The 27,932-nt window shown below is 36.9% G+C and overlaps 1 protein-coding gene across 2 annotated transcripts; it reads left to right on the top strand.

The window, feature by feature from the left end:
• Positions 1 to 283: 283 nt before the first annotated feature.
• si:ch211-235m3.5 (BICD family-like cargo adapter 1) lies at positions 284 to 20,286 on the top strand. Of its 2 annotated transcripts, XM_026941341.3 has the most exons (10): positions 284 to 655; positions 4,273 to 4,488; positions 10,631 to 10,747; positions 11,104 to 11,250; positions 11,638 to 11,817; positions 14,819 to 14,968; positions 15,264 to 15,341; positions 17,198 to 17,307; positions 18,044 to 18,164; positions 18,903 to 20,286. In XM_026941341.3, the coding sequence occupies exons 1-10, from the start codon at positions 437 to 439 to the stop codon at positions 19,098 to 19,100; spliced, it is 1,536 nt and encodes a 511-aa protein (XP_026797142.2). In that variant the 5' UTR covers positions 284 to 436; the 3' UTR covers positions 19,101 to 20,286. The 2 variants fall into 2 exon arrangements, with proteins under 2 accessions (XP_026797142.2, XP_026797143.2); XM_026941342.3 differs by lacking the exons at positions 284 to 655; positions 4,273 to 4,488 and adding an exon at positions 4,631 to 6,367.
• Positions 20,287 to 27,932: the final 7,646 nt, after the last annotated feature.

Raw genomic sequence — 27,932 nt, 5'->3', positions numbered from 1 at the left:
GAATAGTCAGTAGAAATGTTGCACTTTTTTTTTTTTTTAATTTTCTAAATTCTAAAACTTTGCTGATTAATTTCAGTTTTAAATAAAAAATCATCCAGATGTTCAGTGTGGGTTCAGACTTTTGGGCTCCACTGTGTGTATGAACATGGAATTTGATGCCTACTTTGGCAGATTGATGAAAAACAACCTGGCAACCTTGAATTGATCTCATTCACTCTGGGTTCATTCAGTGTAACACACACCGCCACCTGTTAGTGACAGGTCCTGCCCCTCTTTTTTTTTTTTTTTTCCTACCGTTGGAGGTTAGGAGTTTCCTTCCATCCTTCCATCTTCATGCTTCATTCACCCTCAGACTAAGTACAGAGATCTTCCACACTGAACCTGAGCTGCTCTCGTGAACCATTACATCTGAGTTGAGTGTGTGTATGGGTGCACTATGAGTCGGCTGGAGGAGGTTTGTTTTCGGGCGCACAGAATGGACCTGGAGGAGGATTTCTACCCGTTTGGAGATGGAGGAGAGGTGCGCGCGGCGCTGCGCCGGAAGGAGGAAGAGCTCGTGCTCGCAGCTCAGCTCGGGAACGCGCTTCTGACCGAGAACCGACAGCTGAAGGAGGAGAAGAACAAACTCCAAGAACAGTACACGGAGAAAATCGAGGTAAGATAAGCTGGAATGGTGCGTAAATTGCGCTGAGTGGCACTGAGGCACGTGGTTAGGACACCTGTCAGAGTTTCCACTTGTCATAGGCATAGTCATGGGTGAACTTTCAGAAAAAAACATGAGTGTAGGGTTTAGTTTCCTTTAGCTTCACTCCTTCCTTTGATTCTTTGACTTCTTCACATGTTGGGGTTAGAAAAAGAAAAAAAAAGGCTGTGAACTTTTGCACCAGGTGCAACTACATATGCAAGATGCAACTGCTTCACCACTATGTGCAAAAAAAAAAAAAAAAAAAGTGACTAATGCTAGACTAATGCATGCAGAATGCAAGATGCAGCTCTCTCTATCTATAGAGTTGTGTCTGGTCCATTATCTACAACTAGACTTTATATGGAGTTTAGTGAAAAAGCTGGTGTTTCACTGCATGCAAGAAGTAACACTAATTTTAATAGAAAAACAAGTACATTTTTATATGCAGATCTTTTTTTATCCGAGATACAATCTAAAAAACAAAAATCAACTGTATCTTTAGACACAAAAAACAACTATTGGATAGCTGTTTATAAGAGGTAAGTGGATTATTACTGTACTGTATATATAAGTTATCTTACTACAACATCTAATGATTTGACATCACTAATGCAGCTATAAATGTTTCTTTATACTAAATATTACTTTTTGACAACCATGACCATTTATCTTGTGTAGCACTTTAATAGGAAAAAAATAAGAGTGTAAGTAAGATAGCAAATAAATAAATAAATAAAAGGTGAACATAAACATAAAAAGGTGTATAAAATATGCAGGAAAGAAGGTTGGCCTGAAAAACTTAAAGTTTTTTTTTTTTTTTTTTTTTTTTTTAAAGTTACACTTGGATTTTTTTCCATGATAAATCTACCAGCAATTAACATTAATTATTAGAAATTTTTCGGAATTTTTGTTTGTTTGTTTGTTTTGTTAAATACAGCACTCTCTCTTTCTCTTTTTTTTTAATTTCGCTCTCCAGCAAATCATGTTGTAAATCCTTAACTGAGTCCCAGGGTCCAGGTCTGCCTTTAATCTTTCAGCTGATACGACTGTCTTAATCTTATGAACATCAAAAGTCCTAATTACTTCCTGATTCTAAGGCTGCAAGAGCGGCACTGCGCTCAGATCAGTGAGACGTCTCAATACCACCTTGCTCACCATGTGAATCCACTTAGTCTGCATGAGCAGTAAAAAACATAAGAGCTGTATATCTTAACTGTAACCTTCGACCTCACATAGCGGCTGTGCTTGAAAGACCATGTGCTTCTAGGCAACAGCTGATGAGCTCTAGGGGACGATTGCGAAACCTTAAGCCGTTACATTCACATGGCTAAACATGGATGAGTACTTTTAATTTTGAATTCATCCTGCAAAACCATTCACAGAGTGTTAATATCATGCTTAAAGAACATTCCTATCCATCAGCACGTACCAGTCCTGTACTCATGTGCTTTAATGAGGCATGACAAATGGTTTGTTTTTAGAAAAGAGAAGAATTAGCCTGTAAAACTTCCACTGCGTACATTATACGTTATATAGTTGTGTTATTCACTGGTGTGTTTACGCAGGTCCTCTGCTCTGTCAAGAAGTCCCTTGTGCTCAGTTGGGCGGTTAGCAATTAAACCAGCTGACGTTCAGTTGTTTAGCAACCTGAAAGAATAACCTGTGCTCAGAAGAAGTACATTTCTCATGTCTGTCTCTTGCTGTTCTTGGTAAATATTTCATTCTTCTACTTGGCAATGGGTGTCACATTCACCCACACTGTCTCTTTTGCTTTTATGGCAATTTTACTGCATGCGTAAAGACAGTAAAATAAGTCTTTATCTATCTATCTATCTCACTCTCTGCATTTAAAAAAGAAGTGCAACAGCTCTGGCTGCAACAGTGGTTTGAGTCACATGGGCTTTCTATTCACTTATGAATAGTTTTTATGCACCTTTTGAAATTGTACATGGTATAAGAAAACAAGAATGGCTAGAACAAACTAAGAAATATTTTTTTTCTGATTGGCAGACGTGGAACATTTGGCATAAAGATTTAGAGCTAGTATTGTTGCCTCACAGCTCCTGTGGTTACTGTGCGGGTTTCCTCCGGTTTCCCCCCACCTCGCAAAGACATGCATATAGGTGAATTGTCTACTGTGTTGTGTGCATGTGTTAACGTGCACGTGTGATGCCCTGGCATGGACGTCCACCATGCATTCCCACCTTGTGCATAGTCTTCCCAGGATAGGCTCCAAATCCTGACCAGGACAAACAGCTTATTGAAAATGAATGAATGAATGAATGAATGAATGGATGTGTCCTAATTCATTTACATTTCAGAAGCTGTTTTGAGGTCATTTGTTTAGATCTGAGATTAATCACTTGAGATAAGTGTTAAAAATGGCTGGTCTTTAAACAACTGAAAGGTGATTGTAGTAGCTGTTTGTAGCCTTTGTTTCCGATTTCTATCGCCATATATATGTTGTGTTAATTTTGCCTGTTTATATAGTGCTCTGCAGCCTGTGAATTGCGGCTGCAAAGGAAAAAATAACAACCCCTTCCCTTTCCCACAACGGACCCCACCCTGTCTGTTAGAACTGTTTATTCTCATTGTACCATGTAGCCTGTAATGTAGCTTTAACTGCAGTAAAAGAAACTAGATTATTTACTCATTATCTGTATTTCCTTAGCTTTATTTTGTCATTTTAAACTCAGTGTGATTGCATTCAGAAAGTAACATCTCAAGAAATTATTTATTGAAGATGATGATGATTATGATGATGGTTATTATTATTATTATTATTATTATTATTATTATTATTATTATTATTATTATTATTAGGGAGAGAAACACATCTTGAGATTTGCTCATATTATACCGCAGTTGAATTCTCAAATCTGATTGGTCAGAAAGTGTTGAGTAAGGAGCCTCCAGTGTCAGCGCTGTGTAACAGACAGAGGCAAAGTGGTAACTTTAAGTTTCCTGATACGGAAAAGACTTGTTTAGGGGTTTAAGCTTTCCAGTTTCTCAGTAACATGACAAACTGCGTTTTTTTTGTCTTATTATTTTTAAAGAGAGAGAAAAACAGAGGCTGGTGAAGGAATGATTGTCGCTATAATATGAACGATAACAGGACCTAGGGTTATGAATGTATAAATAGTACAAAGTGTTCTTCAATAGATAAAAAAGTATTTGTTGGCAAATCACTGTGGTATAAGAGGAATAAAAATGCTTCTGAACACACTGTTATACTTTGGGGTGGTAACAGTAACTCTGCTTTGCGTCAGGGGCATCACACAAGCATACAGTTGATTATTTTCCTATAACAGCACACCCTGTCATGTTTCATGCCTTACTTATAACCCCGTCCCCTAACGATTAGCCGAATATCCCTTTATTAACTCTTAAGGAATAAGAATGAATGTCTTGTATATTGTCTAGAATGAATAATAAAGTCCCTGAATAATAAAATCCACTTTACAATACTACTGCTCTACTGTAGATTCAACAGTTGTTCCTGGATTAATAAGACATCTATTGGAACAGAGCATGAGGGTTAAGTGTGGCTGTGTGATTAACCCTGTCTCTCTTCTCTTCTTCCACAGGAGCTGGAGCAGGACAGACACGATCTGAGGCTGAAGCTGCAGGGATGCCAGGCTCAGTGGGAGAGTCAGGTGGGCGAGCTGGAGCGGGACGTCCGGGCGCTGAATGCCCACGCTGAGCGGCTGACACGGCAGCTGAGCGACGCAGAGAGAGAGAAGAGTCGGAGTGAAGAGCAACACAGCGAGATCAGTCAGCAGCTTCAGGAACAGCTCCAGGCGGTGAGCGCTACTTCTCTTTTAATAGATTGAAATGTCTCCGCTAGGGCAGTTTGGACCTGATGAGCTCTCTCTCTTTTTTTTTTTTTTTATCTTTTCATGAACCCAGGTTTCATATAGAATTACAAATGCTGGATTTAGACCAGTAGTGATCACTGTGAGGGGGATAAATATGATATGATATGATATGATATCCATGTCACAATAAACGATCTTGTCACAATCATGATTACATTTCTATGAGTAGAGAGTTCAATTGAAACAATAATCAGTGATGTCACTGCTAACAGATTGTTAGTGTATTAATGAACATGTGTATTTTTGCTTTTTCCCCCCTTTTTTTTCCCTTTTTCTTGCTGTTCCTGGTTAAAACTTTATTTGATGTAATATTGTAATGTATCTTTTTAAAAAAAATGCCAAGAGTCACCCTCACCAATTCTGAATATGAAGAGTACATCATCATCATCATCATCATCATCATCATTATCGTATCATTTTGCCATTTCACCCACATTTAGTGACCACGTGCCAGTAGGAATCAGCATCATGACTGATATAACGCCAAGTCAGGATTTCTGCTCGTAAAGACTTTAAAAGTTTTAAAAGAATGCTGATCTACAGAGTGATTCATCTCCTCTTCAAGCCTCTTGTTCTAAATATCAACCCAAGGAATATGTACATCATGCACCTTGGAATGGAATAAGCATGCTGACTCAAAACCAACTGCCCTGTTGTTCATGTAATCACAGCGCTAAAAATAGGAATGACAGAATGCCCCTGCCTGAGTCACTTTTTTGCCCTGAGGACGCCCAGAGTCACAACACTGCCAGCGTAACTCCCAGCTGTGGTTTCTGCATTAAAAATGTAGCACATAATAGATAAGGAGTGGCATTACTCACTACTGAAACTACTTTTTGCCACATCAAAGTTACGAAAGACAACAGATTTTAAAAGAACAAAGGTAAATATCCCTTATGATAAAAAGAATAATACAAAAGTTCACTCTCAGTGCTCTAAGAAGAACATCATCGTACAGATATACGGAATAAAAGTCTGTACTTGTGCTACAGGAGAAAGAAAACATTGCCTTGTGTGTTTACTGTCAGCAGCACTGCTCCTCTTCTTCCTGCTTCCTTCCTGAGTACGAGATCATTAGTGAAGTATGTGGAACACAGAAAGTGAAAACAACATAAAAATGATGGTGAATATCAAATAACTTCACGATCGTGTCTGAAATTTCACTTTGGAAAGGAGAAGAAGTGATTCCAAAAGTTAGAAAAGTTGACTTGGTGTTCATGAGAGTTAAAAAAAAAAATGCATGGGCCCATTTCTGTGTTCCTCTATTCTAATCTAATCTCCAAAAAGTCTGCTTCTGTCAAGGTCAGACCTCACGCAATACGTCAGCACATGGTGCTGCTGTTCGAAAACTCCTTGCTCCAGCTCACGAGGACTTCTTATCTGTTTTATTTGAGTAATCAGAACGGCTATGGGGATGATAAAAGAGACGAATGCCAGGGCCTGTTTTTTTTTTTTCCTCTGCCTGCAGCTTTGCTTTGTTGCAGTGTCACACATTCACACACGTTTCCTGGTGTAATTCCTAACTCAGGCTGTACAGCATTCTCTTGCCAGAAATCAAAGTTCAAGGAAACTAGTGCGTTTACAAGAATCGTTCCATCTCTCGAGTCTTAGGGAGGAGGAAATGGCTCATTCGCATTCTGTCTTCACTATGGATGAGTCGCAGATTTTGAGCAGAGTAAATGAACAGTTAAAGAGCAGCCAGAACCAGGGCTATAATATAACCAAATTGAGCAGCTGTATAGAGGGTATGCCTTTACCCGATGTAGTGAATGACGGCTCCTTCATTTCCAAGGCGCCAGAGAAGGTAAGTTTGGAATCTCCTCAATGTGTATGTACAAGACTGAGTGAGAGAGAGAGAGAGAGAGAGAGGTAAAATGTCCTGAGGTTACTGGTTACTCAATCTTAGAAATTTGGCTACTGCTTATCTAGGGCAGAAATGTGAAGGAGGATAGGCGTAGGGAGTCAGAAAGTGTAGGAGACAGCAGGTGTTACAGGGTCACTGAAAACAAGAAACGGAGATGCCAGGAATGCCGTATCTGCCCGTACCAGCAAGCACAGATACCCAGAGGCTATGTGTGTGTGTGTGTGTGTGTGTGTGTGTGCATAAGTTGGCCTTTCAGCGCATAAACATCCTGACATTCTCACATGGAGCTCTCAGTCGCACTGTTACGCCGTTGTAAAGCTGTTGTTTGATTTCCAGTGAAAAGGAAATATATGATGTTACTGTCAGCCTGTGTCAATATACACACACGATAGCAGGTCCAGCATGGAGGCTGATTTAATGATACTTATTTGCATGTCTGACAAAACAAACAGAAGAGGTGAGGGAGAGAGAAAGAGAAACTATTTTACAAATCACTAATTTATACTTTTACATTCATTCAAAATGTTGACATTTTATTTCACGTAAAAGCCGTCATTTGACAAATGTGTGGTGACAGAAACCAATTCAATAAAGTGACAGATAAAAGTTGAGCAACATAAAACGTGCTGGTTTTATTATGTAGGGAAAAAAAGGTGGTGCATTTAAAATGACAAAATACTTTTAATAACTCACATTTCCTCCCTGCATGTCAAATAACCTTCGAGCATGTTTACTGTTTTGCAAGTATATAGGAGTTGTAAGACAAATTTGCTTCAAGGTTTGTTCTGTTCGCACAAATCCCTTGCCTGAACTCAAACCGAGGACCGAGCAAATGAGATTTTGTTAGTAAATTATTCACTATTGTGCTGTTTCTGACGTAAGGAGATAAATATTGCATGAAGAAGCAGCTGAACATGGCTGGTTTATCTTAACTCACTATTTAACTTCTTTCAGTGAGCCGTAAAGAATGAGCTTCATCTGAGACTCTTCTGTTTCAATAAATATCAATATGCATATATAACACTCAAAACCCATCAAGAACCATCATTGGATAATTCTCAAATGAACGTGGTAGGAGTGGGATTAGATTAAATCTTATATATAAGCATTAGTGTTAAACTTTACACTCTTTTGGGGCAAAATTACCCTTATTCATTTTTAATAAAACTATACTGGATGTAATTTTTAAAATCCTTTATGAGCTTGGCTCAATTTATCTAATAAACATGAACCATAATTTGCATTTTTACATATTAAAGAGGTCATGATTCAGTCATTTTGTTTTGAGAACAAAAAGGGTGGAAATGTTTAGTAGGTGGAAAATGTAGTTTTAGTGCTTGTAAATGTCAAACTAAATTATTTTAGTGAGTATTTCATTTCCTCTGTCTCTGATTCATCTGTAATCTGTGCATTTATTTTAGTATTGAGATAAAGATATATTGGATTTTCCAGTTTTCTGCTAAAAAATGTCAACAGGATGTCCATTGGTAAATAGTGCACCCAAAATAAGAGGGGATTTTGCTTCTAGTTTGGATTGAAACACACCCCTAAACTAAGCTCCACCCCTATTGGGAAGAAGTCACGCTTGGGTTGTCTCCTCCTCTGTGTTTTCTTTACCTCCCTAGGGGTTTGGACCTGACTGGGGGGATTCAGCTGTTAAGTGCATTAACACACAGTGAAATGGCACCCCACAGTATGCTTATTTAACCACCATATTGTGTTCTTTACTTACAAATGAATGTCGCATTGACCCATATATCACATGTAAATGCTTCTGTAAAGTGTATTAAAGCATCAATATGTCTTATCCGCGTCCCAGTTATAGGCAACATATCTTTGCATATGGGTGTTTTACCTCAAACCTCTCAGCTCAGAGTGACCTGAACATAATCTGAGTTCTATTTCAGGAATAGATGTAGCATCACTCCACTTTTGACCCGAACAGAACAAAGACAGTAGACAGGCTCAGGATGACCGCTAGCTTTGTTTGTGGATTTCATTACCGTTGAGCTTGACTGAAAAACAACCCACCCACCCCGTAGCCCCCCAACTGTGCCTAATGTGGCATGATGATGTGCCACTGCCAAGACCAAGATGCCACACTCCATCTGCCGAGCTCGCCTTTGATCCTCTCTCGAGCGTGTGTGATGGGAGCTGACGTGAGGGGGCACAGACCGCTGAATCAGGATCAGGCCACCCTTTTGTTTTGGTGTTGACAAGCACACATAACTCCCTTTCACTGTTTGGTTGCCGAGGCACATTACTTGTGGCAGAAAACATCAATTAATATTGCTTTTCCAAAAAAATAATGGGGTCCTTAGTCAATTAGTCTGTCTTTATTGGAATTAACAAGGGAACCATTGGGACCATCACTGGATAACCGTATGTATTGACGTGAATTTTCATATCAAGACAACTTCTTAGCCTTTAATCATGGTTTATAGCTATCACTGTGGCTATTCTGAGAAAGTCACTGTTTTTTAAATGGAAAATTGTGAATTTAGATCTATGTAAACAGTTTTGTCCCAATCTATATCTATCTAATCTAATCTATCTATAGCCATTTAAGAAAAATCGTACTCCACGTGTTACAGTTACAGTTTAAACATATAAAACGCTTTTCTTTTCAACTAGGACACAGTAAGACAGTATTTATGAATTGAATGAGTGAAACACTGCTCATCACCCTGAGAGCACCATCACCACAGTGAAGCATGGTGGTGGTAGCATCATGTAGCGCATTCTCTTTGGACTGAACATAAATCATTTTATTGGTTTATGATTATGTTTTCAGAGCTACATGTAAGCTTTTGCCTTCTACTGAAAGAAATAACAAGATTGTTGCTCCAAAAAAAAAATGAAATACTGGTTTCAAATTGAGAAAAAATGTGGTGTTCTTATCACCCTGAGAGCACCATCACCACAGTGAAGCATGGTGGTGGTAGCATCGTTTAGTGCATTCTCTTTGGACTGAACATAAATCATTTTATTGGTTTAGGATTATATTTTCAGAGCTACATATAAGCTTTTGCCTTCTACTGAAAGAAATTACAAGATTGTTGCTCCAAAAAAAAAAAAAAATGAAATACTGGTCTCAAATTGGGCAAAAATGTATCCTAAAAATCACATAGCTTTAATTTCATTTTTTTACATTTAAAACCATGACTTTCTGGGATGTTCTGAAAGGGCCGTATTCAGAGTGGAGTTAAGCGCTTGCAGTGAGGATTTGCGAGTTAAATAAATGAAACATCTGAGAACACCATCACCACAGTGAAGCATGGTGGTGGTAGCATCATGTTGAGCATTCCCCTTGGATTGAACATAAATCATTTTATTGGTTCATGATTATATGTTCAGAGCTGCTGTTAAGCTTACTTAGACAAAAAATATTGTATCTACTGAAAGAAATTGTGAGATTGTTGCTACAAAGAACTGTAATGAAATACGGGTTACACATTGTGTCCTAAAATTCATCTGTGTTATGCTGCCTTCTGAATGAGAGAGGCTTATCCTTGAAAGCAAAGGCTGCTCAAAAAATCCTGTTTATTCAATTCAGTTTTATTTGTATAGCACTTTTAACAACAGACACTGTCATAAAGCAGTTTTACAGAAATGATAACGTGTATGTAGATCCCTATGAGCAAGCCAGAGACAGCAGGGGCAAGGTAAACTCCCTTGAGGAAGAAACATTGAGAGAAACCTATAGATTTGCACTTCTCAAACACAGTTTAAGCCCGAGTCTCACCCTTATGTCAATACATTATCTCATGTGACATACTTAGGTACTAGACTTGTACCTAAGAATCGCCGCTGTAATCATAAAGACATTCCTGTACTCATCTCAGGACTCACAATATGCTCATATTGAACATCCTTTCTTCACACTGTACTGTTTGCCTTTTCTCTTATACATCTGTATACTGTAATGTAATTTATAATCACACTGTTCGGTGTCTGGTTTATCTAGCCTACTGACTAGCCTATTTTTGGTATTTTTCATTATAACAATATGCATTTTGAACATTGTAGTATACCATATTGCTGATTAGCACATCTCTCCTGTGCTAATAATCTGACGTTTTATTGCTTTACACCCTCACTGATACCGTTCGGATACCAATTCACTCACCCACTACCCTGGAGATTTATACTGCACACAAAGAACTTCCATTAGATGTTAATACAGCCCTTGTTTGTGCGTAGGCTATGGAGGTGAAACTGGCCGTCACGGCTGAGCTGCAGAGCCTGAAGCAGGAGCTGGGAGAGAGGGGCCATCCAAGACCACAAGATGAGGAATTGCTCAGTGCCCTTAAAGAACAAGTGAGATATTCAGCCTTGTACACACACGGCCAGTGAACAAGAACCCTTAGCTCCATGGCCCTTATCAAAATACCTAGTGTATTTTGCCTGTTTTTCTGAACAGAACTGATGTATTCTTTAGCTTCACTCCAGCTTCTTCTCACAAATAACTATTACCTTGGCATTTTATGTACTTATTAATGACTTAATAAGTGTTCTGACTCCTATCTAGAACACTTAGAGCTCCAAAGGGAGATTGTCTTGTATATCGAAACAGAGGTTAGACTAGTTTTTGCTACACTGTAGATTTATAAGGTGTGCCGAGAATTATTTTCTGTGAATACATGGATGTGTGTGTGTGTTTTACGTTTGTCCAGGTTGCACAACTGACGCAGAGGGAACAGTTTCTGGAACGGCGGTTGGCGACAGTGTGCGAGGAGAACGGCGAGCTGAGAGAAAGTGTGTCTTCGCTACATACACGACTGGCCCTGCAGGAGCAACAGAGTAATATGCAAATACAGCAGGTATACAGCACACACACACACACTCATCATTATCCTTTATTCAGAGGTTGAATGTCTTGAATTTTCCAGTTTAATGGACAAATAGAGTTTCCTCCAATCAACATTGAATTGTAGGATTCCAGGCATCATGTTATTGCTCTTGCTTAAATTTTTTTGTCACGCATGAGGTTCTGTGGTCATTTCATATCTGGTGCTTTCACTGTTTCTACCATGAGAAGAATTTTCAAGCACGTGAAGTAGCTTTTGTCTCCGTTTCCATACATGTTGTTTACATCATTACTAATAACATATATTACACACACATTGCTTTAAAAAGAGATTTTACAGCAACATCCATTGAGTAGCTGGAATATGAGGGTTTATACGTGTTGTTAAATGTGTGTGTAGCTGGCAGAGGCCAGGCAGGAGGTGGAGCTTGCGAAAGGCAGAGTTCAAGATCTCCAGTCTCAGATAGAGGAACTTCAGGAAGAGGTTTCCCTCCAGAGGACCACTGATGGGGACACGTCCCTGCTTTCAGAGATGGAGCGTAGTCTAGATGCCATGAACTGGAGCCAAGATAAGAAGCAGGTAAGCAGTCCAACAAAACACAATCCAAAACACAACAGAAAAAACACGCCATTATCACCAGTGAAAAGCATATATCATGCACCTTAATATTATAAGGTTCTGCCTGGGGAGGGATAAATGAATGGTATATACAGAAGAACCTTATAGAAAGGTCAGTGGTATGGGATCTTCAATGGGATGTTTTATTTGGATTGCATATACAGCTGAGAAAATTAGTGCCCGGACTTGTTTTCCGTTTACTATAGCTTGTCTGGCATACATACTATCGTGTTTACTCATTCAGTAAGGGACGTATTTAGAGTTGAGCCTTATTGCCTCTAGCAAGAAGTTAAAGTGCACACGCTGTTTATACAGTACGTTCTGTTATTTTAAATGCAGACAATGAAAGTGGGTGGATCCCAGTTTGCTAAATTAAAACAAATCTGCAGAGATGACAAATGAATATGATAATGTGTTCTATGCCTAGAACATAATGTTGTGACGGAATAATTACATGGGCTGCCTAGAAAATCCGGTTAAGCAGCTGTGTTAGCAAATATCTTACATGTCGAACTAAGATCAGTAACCTGCATATCCAACGTACGTCACCAATAATTGAAAAGATAAGCAAGTGAAATGGGCTGAGATGCAAAAAAATGAAGAAGAGCAAAACTGACTGCGCTTGCCAAGCTAGAGATATTAGTCAAGTAGTCACAGAGCGATATGAAAATAAACTGTAATCTTACATTTATGTGTTAACATAAACAGTAGAATCAGTTCCATTTATGATATGTTCTACAAGGTTGTATTACACTATAAATATGATATGTCGTTTTGTTAAAATATGAAAATGCTTCATGACCTATGACAACAATGATTCTAAAAGTATGATGAAAAGAGAATGATTCTCAGTATTACAGTACATCCTATACCTCATTGTTTTTTGTATGAAGCTTTTTTTTTTTTAATTTACTTACACTTAACTGAAACAAAGATTCCTAACCTCCTGGCTAGAGCTTTTGATTATGTATTTTAGGTTACAATTGGACTCAAGTGTAGAATCTTCCTAAGCTTTTGCCACAAATTCTTTAGCAGAGATATAAAGGTTAGAGTATAACTCATAGTATAAACTGAAACCCGAAGACTGTGATAAGTAGCAAAACATTCAAAACAGTGGAACATTATGTTTGAGCTCTCATTTAAGGACAGCCATTGGACAAATATAGATTATGAGACATTAGCCAAAATAAACAACTAAAGGAAATATTAGTCTTTATATCAGTTTTAAGGGGATGAATAGAAACTGTTTATTTAGTTAACTCACCTCACTGTTGGTTTAGCACCTTATTTTCTTTGCAGGAATGAACTTCTTTGTGGGGCAGTGAGGTTTTTTTTTCCATTGGCATATTTGTTCCTTTTGAGTTCATTTTGATAAGACTTTGCTTTTACTTTTGCTTTTCATAAGAACATAAGAACATTCCTGAACACTTGTTTCATTGGGGACTTTACAGTGATATGGTTAAATACATTTTTGTGATGCCATGAATCCTCAGAAACTATGTATGGGGTTGTGGCTTTTCTAGGTCAAAGGGTGTGTCAGTAATAAGCATGTTGATAGTATGGGAAAAGGCATTATGATTATTAACAGAGCAATCTACAGTATAAAACAGTAATGTTGGCAATAAATTACTGAAATTCCTCAATAATGATGTTAGGGTGTTGTGCATCATGTACAGGATGCAAGCATGTTTACTTCACATTAATTGGGTTAAATGGCCTGTTAGTGAACCTGACTGACATTCTGCATGCTGATGGTGCTACATTGTGCCCTTACTAAGCATACTACTTTAAAGGGCAGTAGGGTAAATTGTTTATGAGTTCATACTGCAATATGGGGATTGTCATAAAATGAGTCCTTTAACCACCAACACATTCTGACTAGAGGTATAAAAGTTGCTGATTCAATTGCTGGACTTATGCAACATCTTGGCAAGCTGGCGTGAATTAAAGTCTCATAGCTAGAGACCAGTTTACAAAACAGGAGAAATATTAACTTACCTGATGGTGTAAACAATTAGTTGTTTTAACAAGTAGACATATTTGTTTCAATGAGTAGAGATATTGGAATATACTGTGCCTACCAAGTACTCTGGAATTTGCACTGTACTGAACACAGACAAATAAAATATACATTTTTTGAACATATAATAAAAAATATAATATAATAAAAATGCTACTACTATTAATAATAATAATAATAATAATAATAATAATAATAATAGTTGTATGTTGTACTGTTGTTGTTATTATTATTATTACCACACCAACAACAATAATAACAATATGTGTTATTTAGCACCTTTTTAAAACTCAAGCTCACTTTACAGAACAGTAACCATGTAACAAATAATACAAATAAACAATGGATATGAATAAGATTTAGAACAGTTGGATGAAGGTACATTGGGATGTCAGAAAGCAGAGCTGTTCTGTAGAAGGAGAGGAAGGAGAGGAGATGCTTTACTGATGAGAGATGGATAGCACTGAGAAGAGAGAGGTATGTTTTAAAGGAAGAACTATGAGACTTCACAGAGACTTCCTAAATTACAGCACAGAAATAACTGCCACTAACGTCAAAAAATCTAAATCTAGTAACCACAAGATAGTTCACCATGGTATGGCATGGCACAACTGTTTTTGTAGTTGAGAAGCATTTTATATTGAATACAGTAGGGGATGGGTGATCAGGGTAAACTAAAGAGAGGAGGTGAGATGAGGACTGAACTTTTGGTGTATGTGACATCTCCATAGTGTTATAGTGGGTAATGTGGACATAGTGCAGTCATGGTAATTAACCCCAAGTTGCTTTATAGATCATCTAATCAGCTTTATGTCACACAAAACTGTAAAACTGCTAAAATGATACACAGGTTTATATCTGTTTATGACACAAGTGGCGTGAAGCATTTTTCAGTCATGTGGCAAACACTACAGACACTCAGCTCCTTGAATTTACCTTTAGGTCATACAGGAACTCAGCTCCATCTTAGACACGCTGCTTCCTGTTTCCCATGGTTCTGAGGCTCCATGCAATCAAGAAGATGGCTTGCAATGCATGCTGGGACAGCTTAAGAGTGTGGTAGAAAGGATTGTGCATGATGAGACACTACAGGTGAGCTCTGTGGCCAGGCTGACACACACACACTAAAATAAAATTAAAAACACACATCTATTGGGTCATTTTGTCATTACATGTCAATGTACGTGAAAGAATGTGACGAAACAAAACAAAAAAAAAAAAACAAAGGAGGCAGAGACAGAATAGAAGGCCATTCACATCTGTACTATTTGTTCTCATGTATTAGTGCTTCACATAAGACCCCTCCCTATGACCTGTAACAAAGGGCTCCCCTCATATCAGCCCGGTGATACTGATGTGCCGTATCTGTGTTTCGTTGCGTCTTCAGGAGCTGAAGAGGCCCATTGTGGGAGGAGACACGGCACTGTGTGAGAATACAGCCCGGATACAGGATCTGCGAGATCAGGTGACAATGGCTCATGTGTTAGAGCTATCAGGGGGCCAAGGGTTGCTTCTGACCTCGCTTTTGTCCTCGAGTTACAAAAATGCACTGATGAGCCGGGAGGAATTTGGAGACAAAGAGTTCTTAAGAGTATTGCTCTTCAGTAGTTTATGAGCAAGGCAGAAATTCAGTGATTAAATGATTGGCTGTGCTTTTGTAAAAAAAAAAAAAAAAAAAAAAAAAAAAAAAAGAAAAAATCATATAGCATTTTTAAAAAAGAAACAGATTGAAAGTAACAAATTACACATTCTTACTGTACTTAAGTCTGTTTTTTACTTTACTTCAGTTTTCTTTCACTGTTTCACTTTTACTTTCATTACATTTCAAAAGAAAAAACTCTGCTTTCTACTACATTTTCAAACACCACAGCAAATCATCACACCATTTTTAGCATCACACAGCTTCAAGGAGTTGATCTAAATTCCTAACAAATCTAAACCTTTAACCTGTGTGACAGCAAAAATGAGAAATCTTTCTCCTAAGTACACTTTGTATTTATCAAGGCAGTTCCTAATGTGCCAGCTAGCTATTAGCATTCAGCTAGTTTGTATTGTCAGAAGTATTATCATGGTAGCTAACATTTGAGAGCTGAGGAATAAGGCTGCTGTTATTTAGCCTTATCTAATTCCTAACCTCTCAAATGTTAGCTAGCTGTTAGGATTCGACTAGTTCGTATTGTTAGAGTTATTATTATGCTAGCTAACATTTGAGAGATTAGAACATTAGCCTTATCTAATTCCTAACCTCGCAAAAAGTTAGCTAGCTATTAGGATTCAACTAGTTCGTATTGTCAGAGTTATTATCATGCTAGCTAAAATTTGAGAGATGAGAACATTAGCCTTATCTATTTCCTAATTTCTCAAACGTTAACTAGCTATTAGGATAAATCTAGCTTGTATTGTCAGAGTTATTAACATGCTAGCTAACGTGAGAGATTAGAACATTAGCCTTATCTAATTCCTAATTTCTCAAATGCTAGCTAGCTATTAGGATTTGACTAGATTGTATTGTCAGAGTTATTATCATGCTAGCTAACATTTGAGAGATTAGAACATTAGCCTTATCTAATAACCTCTCAAATGTTAGCTAGCTATTAGCATTCAAGTAATTTGTGTCATCAGAGTTATTATCATACTACATAAGATTTGAGAGATTAGGAAATTGTTATTAGTTAGCATTAGCTAATTCCTAATCCCTCAAATGTTAGCTAGCTATAATGATTCAGCTAGTTTGTATCATCAGAATTATTAGCATGGTAGCTAGCATTTGAAAGAAAAAGAATAAAGCTGTTAGATAGCTAATGTTTGCTATGTATCTTGGTTATTTTGTGAAATCGACACTACTTTACTTTAAGTAACTAAAATGTGTGTCATTTTTTTTGTGTGAATCTGTTTTGTACTTTTACTTTCATACATAAATCAAAGTAAATCAAAGAGTGTATACTTGTCTACTTTAACTTGAGTGAAGAATTTGAAGCTGGAACTTTTAACTTTTAAATTTTACCAGAGAAAATTTGGATATTTTTACCACCATTGTCTGCAGGTAGCTTTTTTTGTAACATATCACTGATATATATATATATATTTTTTTTTTGTTTTTCGGTATATAAGCACATACACCATAATTTATTTGACACTTACACTAAATTTAATTCAGGTTTACCTTCAATAAATTAGACTTGCAGTCACCTTGATGTCCAGTAAACACATGTCATTTTTCTTTTCTATGTGTTTAACAAACAGTAACAGATTTCCCCTCTGTCTCTCTCTCTCTCTCTCTCTCTCTCTCTCTTTCTCTCTCTTTCTTTCTTTCCCTGACAGAATGCACAGCTCTTAAAAGAGAATGCTGAACTCAGGCTCAAAGCTGACAGCAGGCTCGATGAAGAGATCATTCAAAGGGCTATAAAGGACAGAGATGACGCCATTTCAAAGTACGTAATTGAGCCTATAAAACTGTGTTTCGCTAAGAAAGCATTACAAACAAAGCCCAGTTTTCCTAAAACACCTATAAAGTTTTTTTTTATAGCAGTCTGAAGAGGCTCCATGACATTGTGATGCTTTTGTGGAAATAGGCTTTGAAGTCACCACGAACTTTATATCATGATTTAGACGTTTATTACAGCATAAAATATAACAGCCAATCATGCTCTAGTATGCAAATGAACCATGCACCACTGGTCCACTTAGCATATAGGTTGTTTGTCTAATGCTAATTTTGTTAAATCACCAAAACAAGTAATTTATTATCTAATATAAAGAAAAAATCGAAACAAGCTTTCAGTGACTTTAAAGTTCTTTAGACCACAGCACAGTCTAAATTCTCAATTCTGATTGGACAGAAGGTGTTGATACATTTTCTATAACAGCAGCTCTGACAGTAGTTCCGGCTGCAAGGCAAATCACAGGTTTATATTAATGTGCGTGTTTCTATAGGACCTGTATGGCAAACGCTCTTTGGAAGGAGTTTCCAGGGTTCAGCACTTTATAACTGTCAGAAGTAAAACTGTAACATTATGTTTCCTGACATGGGAAATTCTTCAGGATATATTGCAACACGTGTACTGATGTTACACAGTTTACCTATAACGTAGTGTACAAGTGTGTGTGTGTGTGTGTGTGTGTATACTAAGTGTGTGTGATGATGTTTTGACTCCCCTCTCAATACAGAAAAACAGCAGTGGAGGCCGAACTGTTGCAGAGCAGAAAGGACATGATGTATCTGAACAACCAGCTGCTGGAGGCCATCCAGCGTAAACTAGAGCTTTCTCAGGAACTGGAAGCCTGGCAGGTGGGAAAACTCTCACACCCTCTCTCTCTCCCACTCTCTCTCTCTCTCTCACACACACACACACAAAAAGATTGTGTGAGAGAAAGGTAAGGGTCAATTTCTTCACCGCAACTTGATGCTTCCTGTCAGACAATGAGCAAGACATTTAAAGTCTCTAGACTTTTAAGGACATGTCACCTAGAACTGCTATGAATGGATTTGATAAGAGCAGAGGGCAGGGTCGATTTCCTCGCCTCCAGGTGAAGCTTCCTGTTAGACGACAATTTAGACCAGAGCTGATCAGAGAGAAATGCTGTGAACGGGAGCCAGTGAGCATTTCATTTACAACTGGAGCAATATGCCAGGATGTTAATACTTAATGATCATGTGTCTCCCCCTGCTGGCCAACTCAATGTATAACATGCACATGCACAGACATACTGCATGTTAAATAAAAGATATAAAGTCACCATCAGTAAACATGATGATGCTGCAGGAGCGGCAGGTCTTTTGGAGATTAAAAAGCCATCAATATAAGATTTCAATTTTTTAGCATCAGTATTAGATTATTTGTGATGTAATGCATTGCTCAACCCTGATTTTAGTCCTCACATCTAATATCACAACCAGCTATCAGTGTGATACTGCATATGTTTTATTGTACAAACATCTTGTATTTTCTTACTGTACACTTGGTTTGTTCGTTACTCTCACAGAATTGTAAATTAATATTGTATTTTTGTGTATTGCTTTTAAAAGGATGACATCCAGGTAATCATTAACCAGCAGCTGAAGAGCCAGACAGAGCAGCAGACGCAGTCAAAGCGATCTGGAGGAGGCCGTCTCTCTTTTTTCCGCAAACCACTAAAAGCATCCACCTCAGTGTCCTGCATACCGGAGACCACAACGGTGTCCAGCCATTCACCCTGGAGAAACTGGCTCAAAGTGGCCAAATAAACCACACTCACAGACACACACACAGACAAACTGCACACTGCTGTATGGAGTGCATCAGCGTCAGAACATCAAATATGTGACTCTGCAGGCTGTACATTTTTTAGCTCTCAGGTAAGAGTCAAGCCAGCATTGACAAGGTCACTGTATGCATCCGATCGAAAAAACACTACTACATAATGTAATCTTCCTGGGCAAAAGTGGATCAATTTAACCTAATTTTGCCCTGAGATCAAGTGCATGGTTATTTAAAACCACACCTGACACTGATGTCTGTGTGGTATTGGGGGAACAAAAGAGCACTTGCGAATCAAATCTACTGTATTTACTGGTTGTGCTTATATTATTTATTTAAAAAAAAGGGAACAAATCTATCATTTAGTGGCTGCTCTTAGAGATTACAACACTTCTAGAGGAACATTCAGGAAAACCATTTCTATTGCAATGAACTGCATCATTTAAAATATGCACGAGTAAATGGAAATGTGTTAATAAGGCATCAAAGTCTGCAAAACTTATGAGAACTTACCTGAATATTCTGCTTTTGTAAATATTTTGTATTAAATATGGAAGAATAACTCAAATTGAGTTGACAGTATTATAAAAAAAAAAAACACACAGACTGGTGGAGATGAATGTCTAGAGCCTGTTGTATGAAGTAAATGGCTTGATATTTCAGTATTTAGCCTATGTGCCACCTCACCTCCTGATATCCAACTGATACCCCGCTGCTTATATCTTTTACATCAATGTCCTACGTGTCTTGAAGGAAGGATCTGTGTAGTTTGTTCGTGGTCTGGCACATGTGTACTTTAAATGATTTGTTAAAAGTGTTTGAGAGATGTGAATGTAATAATCCATCAGGTTCTTCAATGCTAGGACAGATTCCTGGTCTAGTCCTTCAGGAAGTTCATACTTCATTGTTTTTTTGTTTTTTTACTGTATCTATTTGGCTCAAGTGTGTTAAGTAGCTGAACAAAACACAAAGGATCAAAAGCCTAGATGGCTGCCCTATACAGTTACATTTAAACCCAGTTTAGTATTGTTTATCATATTATTATTATTATTATTATTGATCAGTAATAAGTTATCTGTATTGATAAATATGGTTGCGAATGCATGTTTATAATGTATATAATAACTCGTGGACTCTTGCCTTACGCTGTAAAATAAAGATTTTTTTTTTCAACATTTGAGAAATGAATTTATTCACTTTTGTCAGTGGATTTCTCCAAATGAAAGGAATCAATGAGTGAAATTTTTTCCTTTACTGCAAAGACGGTTTTGGTGTCCAAAAGTTTTGCACAGGAACTAATGTAGCTAACAAAATCTTTTCAGTAAATACATATAGACAAGTCAAAATATATTTGCTTCAAACAATGCTGTTAAACTACAGAATCTCATTTTTAAACCAAGATTTTGTTAACTATCAGACCCACTTTAAATTCACATAATTAATTCTGTTACGATCTCCAGAATATACAGCTTTCTGGTACAATTCTATCTCCAAACTTTGAACAAAAGCACCCAGAGCATCCAGTGTTCAGCTCCACAACCCTAGCTCACTATATCTACACTTATATTATTGAAATATAACCATTAAAGTGCTTCAAAACTCTTATTATTTGTGGCATTAATGTGTGAATTCAATTCAAGCACGTCTCATGCTTGAAACGTTTCCATGAGTCATCCATTATTGTTTATGAAAAACGTACATATTCCACAAGATCATGTTCAACAGGAAGTTGCATCATCCAGATTTCCTGAAGATCATTTTTTGATTTCATTTTTGATGAGGTCACACTGAAAGTACAACCCTGTCACCCAACTTTTAGATTGAAAATTAATTTTAAAATTAATAAGTAATTCATTAGAATGTCCTTAATGTCTTCATAGCTTTAGCATGGTAGTTAAGGAAGTTTTGTATTTGCTAATTCTATGCTAAAAAAAAAAAAAAAAACATTGTAGTAGCCATTGTAAAAATGAAAAAGGAGTTAGATGGATTAAAACATTTATTGAATGGTTGAATGCATGTTTATGTAGATTCAGTGTTGAAAAATAATAATAACGTTTAATTTTTAAGAGTTACAAATGCTAAACGGCACCACAATCATGGACATACACTTCAAGTCAAATAAGTCACTAAATCATACAAAATAGAGTAATTTAAATAGGATGGATTCACTGCATCCATGAATCAACATGAATCAACATTTTCCCTGAGAAACTTTTGGTTCTCTCGCAAAAATTTTTCGTTCCCCTGAGAAACTTTGCGTTCTCTCGCAAAAAAATTTGCATTCCCCTGAGAATCTTTTCGTTTGCTCGCAAAACTTTTGCGTTTGCCTAAGAAACTTTGCGTTCTCTCACAAAAATTTTGCATTCCCCTGACAAATTTTGCGTTCCCTCAAGAAAGAAACTTCCCTCAAAAAAAGTTTTCATTATCTCTCAAAACTTTTGCATTCCCCTTAGAAACTTTGCGTTCTCTCGCAACTTTTTTGCATTCTCTCACAAAGATATTTGTGTTCGCGAAAAAATGCAAATATCTTTGCGAAAGAATGCAAAGTTTCTTGGGGGAACTTAACTTCTCAAGCCATGTTGCACTTCTGACCTCTAGTGGTGAAATCGCAGTATAGCAGCGTTCTATCACACCACAAGGGGCGATGTAGAGAACAGTTGTCCTAAATAGGACAATGAGTCAAGTCTCTTCTCAGAGAGTGATTTGAAAGGAATTTAAGGAGGAAGACTCTTAAAGGGAATCATTTGAGATAGTCCATTTAGATGTGAAACTGCCGTGAAACTGCCGGAATCATTTTGGCAGAACCTTCTGACCCAAGTGTGACCTTAATAACCAAATGATGTGTTCAGTGTGTACTTACAGAGAGGGAGTCAGTGTTTCATCCTCAAAGTAAAATAAACAGAAAGAGACAGACTGATTCAGAGGCATTAAAATTAATAATATGTGACATATTTCTAGTGAACTTTTCCGGAGGTACAGATACAGGTAACACTGCTAAGTTTCAATTTTTATTTTATTACACACTCATTTAAATGGCAAATTATAAAGCAATGTTGATTGCAACCATTCCGGATGGACAATCATATAGCATTTTGATGAACATAATTTCCCTGGTCCAAGAAGAATACACTACATGAATATTCACAAAAAAAAAGTCTATCAAAAATGTGTTGTACATCTTCTATTGCACAGGGAGTTTCTTTAAATGGTGGACTTTCTAGGAAAAACATTACACATGATCTCAAAGGAAACCGCATGTTACAGTAGCAATAAGAATATCTCAGCTTAACAAAATCATGAAATACATTTTACAAGGAATTTGTATTAATATTACCAAATGCACCAAACTAGATGTTTTGACAAAGTCTTGTGTTTGGTGCAGATCTATAGTCAGGATAGATTTTGCACAACAGAAAGGTCTATTTCAATATCCAGCTTAACCAAAGTGATAGAATAGAGCTACTCACATTTACACACTAATATGTAAATAAAAATTTAAGGTGACTTCATCACATTTAGTAACTGATCATTTCTCATGTCATGCCCAGTCAAGCCATGGCATTATGCTAAAATATCATTACTTTATCATATCACTACTTTACTTACATTTAATTCAAGGGATTTAATAAAAATATTGCATTAACTGATTAGGAATTACAGCCATTTTTACAGAGTCCCTCCATGATCACAGGCTCTAAAGTAATTGGACAAACTAACAATCATAAATATTATGATTATTTTTAATACTTGGATGCAAATCCTTTGCAGTCATATGCTGAGTTTCTTGCCTTGAGATGCTTTGCCAGGCCTTTACTGCAGCCGCCTTCAGTTGCTCCTTGTTTGTGGGACTTTCTGCCTTCAGTTTTGTCTTCAGTAAGTGAAAAGTATGCTCAGTTGGGTTGGGGTCATTGGACATTTAAGAACATTTAATTTAAACATTAATTTTTAATGTCTAGATGTTGTGAAGGGGTTTTTCTTCAACAAGGAAAGAATTCTGCGATCATCCACTTTAGTTGTTTTCCGTGGTCTTCCAGGCCTTTTGGTGTTGCTGAGCTTGCCAGTGCATTCCTTCCTTTTAATAATGTACCAAATTGTCGAGTTGGCCCTCCTAAAGTTTCTGCTATCTCTCTGATAGGTCTGTTTTGTTTTTCAGCCTAATGATTTTCTCCTTCACTTGCATCAACACCTCTTTGGACCTCATATCGAGAGTTCCCATGAGCAGTTACCAAATGCAAATTCAACACTTGGAATCAACTATAGACCATTTATCGCCTTAATTTGTCATGAAATAATGAGGAAACAGGCCACACATGCCCATGAAACTGCTTAGCAGTCAATTGTCCAATTAATTTTGAACCTGTGAAAATGGAAGGACTCTGTAAAAAGATTTAATTCCTAAATGGTTAACGCTATGTTTCTGTTAAACCCCTTGAATTAAAGCTGAAGGTCTACACTTCAATCACATCTTGATCTCTTCATTTCATAACCATTGTGGCGATGTACAGAGGCAAAATTACGATAATTGTGTCACTGTCCAAATACTTATGGACCTAACTGTACATTGAAAGCACAATATATTATAAAAGGCAGGACACTGAAGCAGTATGTACCCTACACAAAAGACAATAAAAGCAAGAAATAATATACACACATACTTAAAAAAAATAGTTATGTACTATAGATCTATAGAAACAGAGGCCAAAGAAAAACAAAGGTTGTTCTTGTCAGGCGGTAGAGACGGCAGCAGTTGCAGTGAAAGGCTTTATTCAAAATAAAGAATGGCAAACACAAACAAATCTGAATCACAGTATCAATGGCAAAATCCAGGAACATGCAAAGGGTCAGGCGATGTACAGACAGGTAACGAAACGAGACTAAGATTAGATAGCGAGAAAACAAATGAGGGTCAAAAGCAGGATTATCAACATGAAACAAAGGCTTGGTATGTCAGCTGCTCGAAACAGAGCTGAATGAATATTTCGCAAAGTGTCTGTGTTGGGAGCGTGCTTATGTAGTGTGGTGGTGATTGAGTCCAGGTGTGTGCAATCAGTAATCAGGTGAACTTGAGCATGTGAGCTGGGAGTTGAATCAATGGTAGGCATTTTTGTAGTCTGAGGTGCACTCTGGGAAATGGAGTCAGATGCCGAATTTGGCATTGAGATGACAGGTTTTAAGATGGGATTTAAACTGTTAATAGTGTGACAAGGTCAGTGCAAAAGTGAGCCACAACCCTGTAAAAAACACAACTCAAATGACCCAATTTGGAAATATACTGATCAATAATAATAATAATAATAATATAATAATAATATACTGTACGTGGAGTTTGCATGTTTTTCCCGTGCTTCAGGGGTTTCCTCAGGGTACTCCGGTTTCCTCTCCCAGTCCAAAGATAAGCATTGAAGGCTAATTTGCATTTCCAAATTGTCCATAGCGTGTGAATGAGTGCCCTGCGATGGGCTGGCACCCTGTCCACGGTGTCCCCTGCCTTGTGCCCCAAGTCCCCTGGGATAGGCTCCAGGCTCCCTGTGACCCTGTGTAGGGTAAGCGGTACAGACACTGGATGGATGGATGGATGGATGGAATATTGAATGTATATATGAAATATAAATCCATGTTTATGTGCATCCTCACATCATAGTTTTTTAAAGCATTTTTCTCAGGCATATGATAGATAGCTAGATAGATAGCTAGATAGACAGATAGTTAGACAGACAGACAGACAGACAGACAGATAGATAGATAGATAGATAGATAGATAGACAGGTACTTTATTGATTCCCGAGGGAAATGTTAAATTAACGTTGACAACTGACCAATTCCAAGCCAGACGTAATTATTGTGATTATTATTAATTATTATGACGTAATTATTATGATTTAGGTCAAGCTTCTAAAAAAAATGGACACCAAAAACATCCAGTTTAGCTACCTCAAGCCAGAACAGATCATTTTGAAGGTGCAAAATGGTTTCAGGTAGAAGCAGACAGCAAGGCTACTTCAAAAGACAGATTACTCTATATTTGCTTAGTTTCTGCTGAGTATGAAATATTACTCATAGCTGAACAATTCACATTACATCAGCTTCACGGTAACAGACATTTCAAATCAACAAGGATGACTCATTTCAAGTGATTTGTTGTTGTTCAACAAAGGACAACATCTCATAGAAGATATGGTGAAGCTTCCTCTAAGGAGATTTATTTGTGTTTATTTAACATTTACGAAAGGAGTCTCCAGTGTCAACACTTTGCAAAGGTCAGTAAGTTTTTCACCATGAGTCTTCAAGACCTAGGAGTTTAAGTTTTTCGGTTTATTTGTAACATGACAAGTTATATTTTCCCAGGAGAAAAGAGAGACTGGTGAGAGAAAGACTGTTTAAAGCTGTTATAACGTAAGGGATAACAGGAACTAACATTTTGAGAATATTAAAATGCAAATGCAGTGGAGCTCAGCTACTTACGCTTGCCCATTTTTCCTGCTTCCAACACATCAACTTTGAGAACTGACTGTTCACTTGCTACCTAATATATCCCACCACTTGACAGGTGCCATTGTAATGAGATAATCATTGTTATTCACTTCACCTGTCAGTGGATTTAATGTTATGGCTGATAAAAAATCTGATAAAAAAAAAAAATTACAACCTCCTGTTCATTAATGAATGAAAAATTATCATTGGTTTTAGACTATCTATGTCTGCTAGATACTTCCTTTAATACTCCGAGACGGTGATTACTACATGTTACTATATCCACTATGTAGGAAGTAAATGTTCTTTTCATGAGACACACTGTTTCCATGTTCTGATTTCTATCACGCTTTTGAAACCTCCAGCTGGTAGCTGTTTAAGGTGTTAAAGGTGTTAAAGGTGTACGCGAATGAGTGTCATTTTGTTGACATTGATAAATCAGTCATGTGTTGCATTATTACACTCCGTACATGCATTTAGATTTTCACGTTCATTAAAGAGCCGAAACGTGTCTGATCTGGAACTGAGTCATTGGACAGAAACACTGTTTTCATGTTCCATCCTTCTCTTGATGACTCTAGATACCTGACTCCCTGCTTTCTCCCTCCCCCTTCCAGTATCGGTCACGTGACGGCAGTTTCAAAGAAAGCTGCCTGTGAGTTGTGTTCCCCGGGAACTCCGAAACTGTGTGCCTCTAAATCGAACAAGAAAGCCTGTGTGAGCTTCGTGAGAGTGAACCAGTTTAGAGACAGTCGAGTCTGTATCAGGCTGGCACTAGAAAAATGGGCCAAAATTTGTGAACTTTTTAAATGAAAAATGTAGAAAAAACAAAAACAAAAACCTTTGCTGTTCCCATAAAGAAAAACAATGAATAACAGAGAAGAAAAAAAGATTTTACTATTTTATATATGGTTTAATCATTATTCTTTGTTTCTTTCTTTCTTTAGAATTGTAAAGCTGTGTTTTTAAGTATATGAATGATTTTTGAAATTACCAGTCAAGTATATACTTACTGTAATACAGTACTTCTTTTTTAATCTTTCTTTTTTCTGTACTTTCTTTGAATGAATAAATGAAATAATCACACCGTTGTTGGTCAGATTCTACATTATTTATCATTGTGTTTTCACACAAAAACCAACTAAAGAAGTGGAAAATGATACCAGTTTTGAAGTTAGTGTAAATTTCTATATACTCCTTTCTTTTTTCTTTCTTTTTCTTTCTTAGTATTGATCATTTATCTTTAGTCAATTACAGATAAAATGTTTATTCAATAATAATTAATATAATAAAAAACTTTTTCTTTTTCTTCTTTCTTTCTTTCTTTCTTTCTTTCTTTTTTCACAAGTTTCTTTGATTGCTTGTGTGTTTGTTTTTCTAGTGTGATAGTGCTTACTGGATTTATTTTTAGTCAGCTATTTATTTTTAGTTGAAAATTGAGTTGATTCAAGAATAATGAACTTTTCTTAAATTCTTAATTTTTCTTAATAATGACCGAATTTCTTAATTTCTTTTTTATTTGTTTGCTTTGTTTTTTGATGTTTGTTTGATTGTTTGTGTTCGTTTACTAGTATATTAGTACCGACATTTTATCTTTAGCCAACTCTATTTAGTTAAGAAATATTTATTAAAGAATAATTACAACGAAATAAAAAATGACTTCAGTGAGTATCACAACGAATTCCACTGTCTGTGTCTTTCCTTCTTTATTTCGTTCTTTCATTCTTTCTCTCTTTGTATATTCTTTACTAGTATGTTAGTATTTATAGTATGTTATTACCATGGATCTTTAGTTAAGCGTATTTAGCTGAAAATGGTGTCTATTGCAAATAGCAAATGAAGTATTATATTTCTAATATCTAACCAAGAGAAGCTATTTAGTATCTGTTGAAAACTAATAAAAAAAAAACTACAGAGCCCCTGATGTCCTCTACCCATAGAATTAAAGGAAAAATGTTCTCAAATGCGTGCTGATCCTCCACAGCCAAATCTCGAGTGTTAACATATACAGTGTTAAATTAATGGTTCCTTCAGGACTTTCATAAACACTATAATATTAATTCAACACTGGAGATTTTGCGATGTGGATTTGTAATAAATATAAGGGAGTAAGAACATTCCTTCAGTAACGTGCCCGGAGTTTCATCATATTCTCTTAATGGATTGGGCAAATATTCAGAGTGACTCCCATTGTAAAAGAAATGTTCTCATTTTCAAAACAAACTGTAGCAATGGATCAAACCTGCTGGTTGAAGTTTAACCCTCTACTGCATGTTGTTGCCGATGGCAACAAACCATTTATCTGGATTTTTTTTTGAACATTTAAAGAAAAGCCATTCACTGATTGG

The sequence above is a fragment of the Pangasianodon hypophthalmus genome, chromosome 21, assembly GCF_027358585.1.
Source record: "Pangasianodon hypophthalmus isolate fPanHyp1 chromosome 21, fPanHyp1.pri, whole genome shotgun sequence".
Lineage (NCBI taxonomy): Eukaryota > Metazoa > Chordata > Actinopteri > Siluriformes > Pangasiidae > Pangasianodon > Pangasianodon hypophthalmus.
Note: the sequence above shows the minus strand (reverse complement) of the source record. Positions and strands in the feature narration are given on the sequence as shown.